Here is a 6,552-nt window from a genome sequence, read left to right as displayed (position 1 = left end):
TTTCTCCTCCTCCTTTTTCGTTCTCCCCCATCCGTCCCTCTCTTACTCACTCCATTCTGGAGCTACTGTGGAGCAGGGTGCGTTCCCAGGCCTGGTAGCTCTCGCTCTCGCTCTCGCTATTTCTCTGGACCTCACCCAGGCCTGGTCTAATTAGGCCCCCTTTTGTACCCGCTGAGGTGCCTTGTGTAATCTGTGTACTATGTGTCTCAGGCTCTAGCCCTGCCCAGTATAATAGTCTGCCAGTTCCTCCCTGAGTGGTGATCCGGACCCTCTTCCCATAAAGCAGACACAAAGGAGCAGATAATGGCCCCCAGTTGCAGTTAGAGGAGCCACTCCTCTGGGCCGTTTGAACTCGGCACGGGTCTGGCGGCAGACAGCGCATAGGGAGAAAGAGCTTTGCTCTCTGTGTGAGATGGCAAAGCTGTTTCTGCAATACCTCCAGTGTTGCGCATCTCTTCGTTGTGGATTTGCAGTCCACAATCTCATCGCATTGTTCGCCTACATGGACCAGATTGTTGTTTTTTTTCAAACTGGCTTTTGGCAGGTTAGTCCACAGCCCCCTCCTCCTCTCCCCCAGTGACTTTGACAACCAACACCCACAATTAGAAAGGAAGCCAGCCCTACCACATCCACCTTGGAAGTAGTTTACTGGTCTGCGCATAGTTTCTTTTAAAGGTCTTGGTTTTGCCATGTGCATTCATGGAGATATATCAATGCACTGGGATGGGAGCCACCACCTCCTCTCCTCGCAGAAGAAAGAAGCGCAGCTGGTCCCATAAACCACTGACCACGGCCGCTGTGGAGGCTAGTCAGCTAGGAGCTGCAGGGACAGAGCAGAGAGGAAGCCATGCTTGAGGATACATCATCTTCTCTTCAGAAAAACTCCTCCTCTCTCTTAAACACCGGCCAGCAAGGCTCTCAAGGACCTCAAGGAACTCTGGCTGTAACCTCCTCTCAACCAACGTGTAGATGTGAGCTTGGCTCTGGAGCGAAAAGGGAGATTGACGCCTGAAATAACTTTGCGCCACCAAAACGACCTCCCTCAGTTTCAAAATGTTAATTCCAGAGGTTTGAACAATTTTTAGTATGACAGCCAATGCCAAAAGTCCCGGTTTGAAACCTCAGTTTCAATAGAATGGATTTCTTTTCACCTGCACAGACCACAGTGATGGTATGTTTCAACAGCAAGTTGTGCGCAACACCGCGTTCTAACTAGGCACAAAGTTCCCAGTGTGAAGCAACATTACAACATTACATTAGCCAGCCAAATCAGAGAGATTTTTAATGTTTAATGTACTGTTATGCAGAACAGGATTTTCGACCAATCTGATTTCATGGTGGACAGGGCTTCCCAGAATGATGCTGGAAAAAGTCGCATCTGGTTAGGACACCATGTAAAATACAATTGAGGATGCAATGATAAAACACAAAGCCTAATATCAGATGAAGATGATAGTTTACACTCTAAATGTTGGTTATTTAGGTTATTTATTGGCATCTATGGTTCCATGAAGAACCTTTAACATCCACTGAACCTTTTCACTGCACAAAAAGTTCTTATATGGAAATGGTTCTTTAGATGTTTTCACATCAAGAAAAAAAAAGTTTTTATTCAGTGAAAGGTTATTTGAAGAAATCAAAATGGTATCACTATGAAAACCCCCTTTTGGAACCTTATTTTTCCAATTCACATGATCTAATTCACATTATCTTCTTTTTCATGTAAAAATAAGCACTTAGAATAAATTTTTTTATGGGTGAAAAAAAATGTAAGTGAGAGACAGAAAGCACAGCAATATTATACGAATACTTTATTATCAATGTGTGAATGGTGTTAGCTTTTCATCTGGATATTAATAGTATATGAAAACTATACACCAAAACCAGGCTCTTCCTATTTTTGCTGTATAATTTTTCAAATTGGTATTGAAAGATTCTTTATCTTTATATATATATATATATATATATATATATGTGTGTGTGTGTAAGCCAAAGTGCATTTCCTGTTTTTTTCCTCTTGTCCATGTACACATTGCACCATACATAAATAATTACATCGTAAAAATGACTCGTGACCCCCTGACCCCTCAGGCTTCACGCTATCAGCTCAGATTAACTTGCACATTGAGTGATGCCATTATTTTGCTCCTGAGAGGCTATTGGCAGGGAGATTTTAAGGGCCAGGTCTGTAGTCCCTGTTCATTCACTTGATGTAGTCAAACTCTCAGGGTCGAACAAATGCAAAAAATGAAACTTTTGACATCATTTACTCACCCTCATGTCATTCTAAACCTGTACGCTGTACATTTTTTGGGTGAAACACAAACACAGGAGAGTTTAAGAATCTTTATTAAGCTCTTCTTCATTTAACAACAGTTTGCAGTGACCGAGGCTGTCATGCTCCAAACAAGACTTGTGCACTATACCCTATTTCCTGTCTTCTGAAGCCATACAATATTAGCGATGTACCAAAATTTTGGCAAACATAAAAATAGGATTTTTCAGTTTTGTCTGAAATAGTTTTGAAGGGCCGTAATCATTCATCATTAGTAATCACTTCTGCAATAATGCATTTTGACTGTCAGAATCTATTTCGTGCACACAATGTGGATAAGCCACAATGGGTAAACATGACCGTGACCAAAAATTATCCTAGAGCAGCAAGTAAAATTAGTTCGGCTAAAATATCGAGATGTGGTGCATTGCAAAAAATGTTTTACTACAACTGGTTTATCACCAGTGAATATGACACTCTGAACAGAATAACGAGAATTAACCAATTAGCCTAATTTAACTACTGAAACTTTATTTATTAGTTACAGTTTTTGGTTAAATTAAAAGTTTATTTTCAGTTTTGTTGTTATTTCAGTCACTAGCCAAAATTTAAAACATTATTCACTAGCTGGTAGAACATCAATAACATCACTCATCAATTACATGATGTAATTGGTTCTTGATTGTCTGGTGACCAAGTGCCATAGTGCCACTCGAACAAACCCAGAAATTCATTATACGAGAACTGCTGCCCATTTTAGCACAACTGTTTGGATATGTGGAATCAGGACCGACTTTAAACACACTTCTCTTTACTGAAACGGCCCCTTGCGCTGAGCCCCTGCATGTTAACATTACAGAATTCCTTACATCCTCTTTGAGCTTGCAAGGTGGTTTTTCCTGCATGAATGGTCTAATGAAACCATTGCACTGAGAATGTAGTGAATAAATCATAATAATAGTGCAGATCTTGCCTTGCAGATTTTTCTCCATAAAGCATCAATGTTAAGCCAGTAGCTCTATGTTAGGTCAACGGAAAGGATACAGGAAGATCCTGCCAAATGAGGGCTGAATTTAAACGTATACCTAAATCAATGAGATGCAAAAAATAAAACAATGTGGCAGGAAGTTTCACATGGCTGTTTAACATAGAAGTGCTGTGATATGATTAATGCCCCCTGTTTTAATGTGAGCGAGAGGAAGAGAGACACAGAAAGGGGGTGGTTGAGTCTGCACTGCCTGTTCTGTGGGTTTAAACAGAGGTGCAAAGATTAAAGGTTAATAATCTATTTAATGTTTAGCTTGGGAGCGAACAATGCTCAGCCCAGAGACCGGCCCTTTTCCTGAGGGTGTTGTGCATGTGTGTTCATGTGTTTTAAGTATATTAGAGCTGAAGAGAATATCAGCCAATGTTTGTGTTTGAGAGAGGAGTGTGTGTTTTGGCTGTTCTCGCCTGAGCGGTGCCGTGTGAGTGTGTGTCAGTGGGAAAGGAGACGGGGAAGGAAGAGAACAAATCAGGCAAACTCGTTAGAATCTTAGAACTCAAAACCAGCCAGTGCCATCTCTTTGTTTTTCAGATTTACTCTTCTGTTGCACTCCCTGCTGAAAAATCCAGTTTAAGATTGGAACACGGTAGACCTGGTAGACCATCCTGGACCAGCAACAAATCACCTACCAGTGTTCAAACCAGTGTTCAAGCTGTTTTTTGGAATATGGTAGCTTGTCCACCAGCTAGAGACCACACTGCAAAAAATCTATACATTTATCAATAGTTTTTCTTTATTAGCCTCATTTTACAGTAAAATATCTAAACATTGTGAAAACTTATAAAACAAGACATTAAGACTTATTTTTTTTACCCAACTGGTTTTGTTTTAATTATTTATTTTTATTTTAAACTAAAACTAAACTTATTTCTAAGTTGTTTATTTGTTTTTAACCCTACTGGAAAATTATAGCTTACATTTACCTATATTATATATCTTGCATTTCTTTTGCATGTATTATATAAATTACAACATATAAATATGTATATATTTTTACTGAAGAAAACATATAAAACATCTAAAATGTACTGTTTTGCAGTTTTTTTTCTACCCCAATGGCAAATACATGTGTATTTTAACAATGCATAAGTATATATAATTAAATGTATGTATATAAAGTAGATATTTAAGTAGGCTTAGACATTTTATTATTTATTATTGTATACATTTTCTTCAATAAAATATAATATACAAAATGATGCGCAATATAACAAACTGAAAAAAGTACTGATGCAGTGCAGCTTAAACCAACTATAAACCATCTTCCAAAACAGCTACCATTATATGCTGAATTTTACTTACTAAATATTCATATTACACAATGTCTGTCATCTCTGCATCATCCTGTGCTTCAGCGGGCCATTTATCTGCACACTTCAACTCAAGAAACAAATTCGGCCCTTGACAGAACATTAAATGATTGCACCGCGTGGCAGTGTGTTTGTGTGTGCGTGCATGTGTTCAGGTAGGGGCTGGAAAATGCACATCAGCAAGAGCACAACAAGCAGGATACAGAGTTCCTGTCTCCCCTTTCCCTGGAGGCTTCACTCATGAGTCAGTGAAGAGCTTCTGACAAGCCGCCAGAGCTGGAAATACAGTCTTACTCAGACCAGGAAAGACAGACAGACGGACGGCACCGCGGCTCTAATCGCAGTCAATGATGGTACTTTAGTATAATAAACCTCATTTAGGCTATCAACTGTAGCGAGTAGGTGTTAGTTCAAAGGCGGTGGACATCTAAACTCATGTACCTTAATGACTCAGCAACAGTTTAGTTAACAACACTTAAGCGCTGTGGGCCCATCACTTTGAGTACAGATAATAACGGCAGACTAAGTGCTAACGGTGTTTTCCTCACTAAAGTGAGAACGCCTCAGAATTCTTCAGTTTTTCTCTCTCTTTCGACGCACACGGACACACTTCACGAGAGGTGGAAGACAAAAGCTGGGGGCAATTACGCCTCTCTGCGTTCATTAACCCCAGCACCTTTCAACAGCTCAATTTACCCATTAGAAAGGTAGAGTATGTTATTATTGTTATTATATTCTCAAAACTGTCTCCGCCAGTGTCAATCTCCTCGGAGACACACGCTGTCAGTGGCTCCGAGGGGATGGCAATGTTTGACCCCTTCCCGAGCTCAGCCGGAACGACTGAAAAACACAAACACGCTGTTGTGTGCTGCAGGGACGTGCACAGACATTTTGTGGGGCAGGGGCTCAAGTGGAAAAAAGGGCACTTCTCATATTGAACAAACATTAAATATATTAGGGGTGTGCAATATTGACAAAAATATATCTCAATATTTTCTGGAATTTTATCGATAACGATAATTAGATGATAGTTTGCTGAGTGTGTTATTGTGCTGATATCTTAAGGACTACCGTGGACAGCTGACTCCTAAAGTTTTTGATATTCTTCATATTCTGTGTGGTGATCAGTTCACAGCAGTGATAGAAATTAATCTTTTCCAATAAGTTTTTTAACCTGCAATTACAAATGCATTAATACTGTTTTGATATTTTACACATAAAACGTTGAATTCATTTGATATTATAAAAAAAAATAAAAATGAAAAGATACGTTAAATGTGAAATTAAAACTGTCAGTAGGTGGCAGCAAGTCACTGTTAATAAGTGAGTCATTGCGATTGAACCGAATCATTTAAACGGTTGATTCATTCACGAACAAAACAGCGTGATACTAATTAACTATATGAAATGATATAAATATAAAAATTTCTGCCCCCTTATCTTGAATTTTGTGATCATTCTAAATGCATTTTAATCAACTGAATCATGCAGTGAAAGAACGCGCACTGGTCTAAACTACTAGACTTCCTGCCTTAGCTAAAATTTAGCTAACTTACACGGTAGCTCTCTCATGAGTCAATTAATCTTTGCAGAAGAAAGAATGCAGAGAAAACACAGAAGCTGCATCAGAAGGGGCATTTAGATGCATTTACACTGTTTAAAGCAGGATATGAATGCATTTAACCTGCAATTACAAATGCATTAATACTGTTTTGATATTTTACACATAAAACGTTGAATTCATTTGATATTATAAAAAAAAATAAAAATGAAAAGATACGTTAAATGTGAAATTAAAACTGTCAGTAGGTGGCAGCAAGTCACTGTTAATAAGTGAGTCATTGCGATTGAACCGAATCATTTAAACGGTTGATTCATTCACGAACAAAACAGCGTCATGTTGCTCAGAGACGCAAATTGGA

The 6,552-nt window shown here is 38.9% G+C and overlaps 1 protein-coding gene across 1 annotated transcript in view; it reads right to left on the bottom strand.

Moving 5' to 3' along the window:
- Positions 1 to 213: 213 nt before the first annotated feature.
- Positions 214 to 6,552, bottom strand: part of LOC107718312 (mothers against decapentaplegic homolog 6-like) — a 29,936-nt gene continuing 23,597 nt past the window's right edge. The window contains exons 4-5 of the mRNA XM_016525338.1: positions 437 to 498; positions 214 to 363 (exon numbers count right to left, since the gene is read on the bottom strand). Coding sequence (XP_016380824.1) covers positions 214 to 363; positions 437 to 498 — 212 coding nt within the window. The remainder of the gene's footprint in view (positions 364 to 436; positions 499 to 6,552) is intronic.

The sequence above is a fragment of the Sinocyclocheilus rhinocerous genome, unplaced genomic scaffold (genome assembly GCF_001515625.1).
Source record: "Sinocyclocheilus rhinocerous isolate Xijiao unplaced genomic scaffold, SAMN03320098_v1.1 scaffold3136, whole genome shotgun sequence".
In the NCBI taxonomy this organism is placed as follows: Eukaryota; Metazoa; Chordata; class Actinopteri; order Cypriniformes; family Cyprinidae; genus Sinocyclocheilus; species Sinocyclocheilus rhinocerous.
Note: the sequence above shows the minus strand (reverse complement) of the source record. Positions and strands in the feature narration are given on the sequence as shown.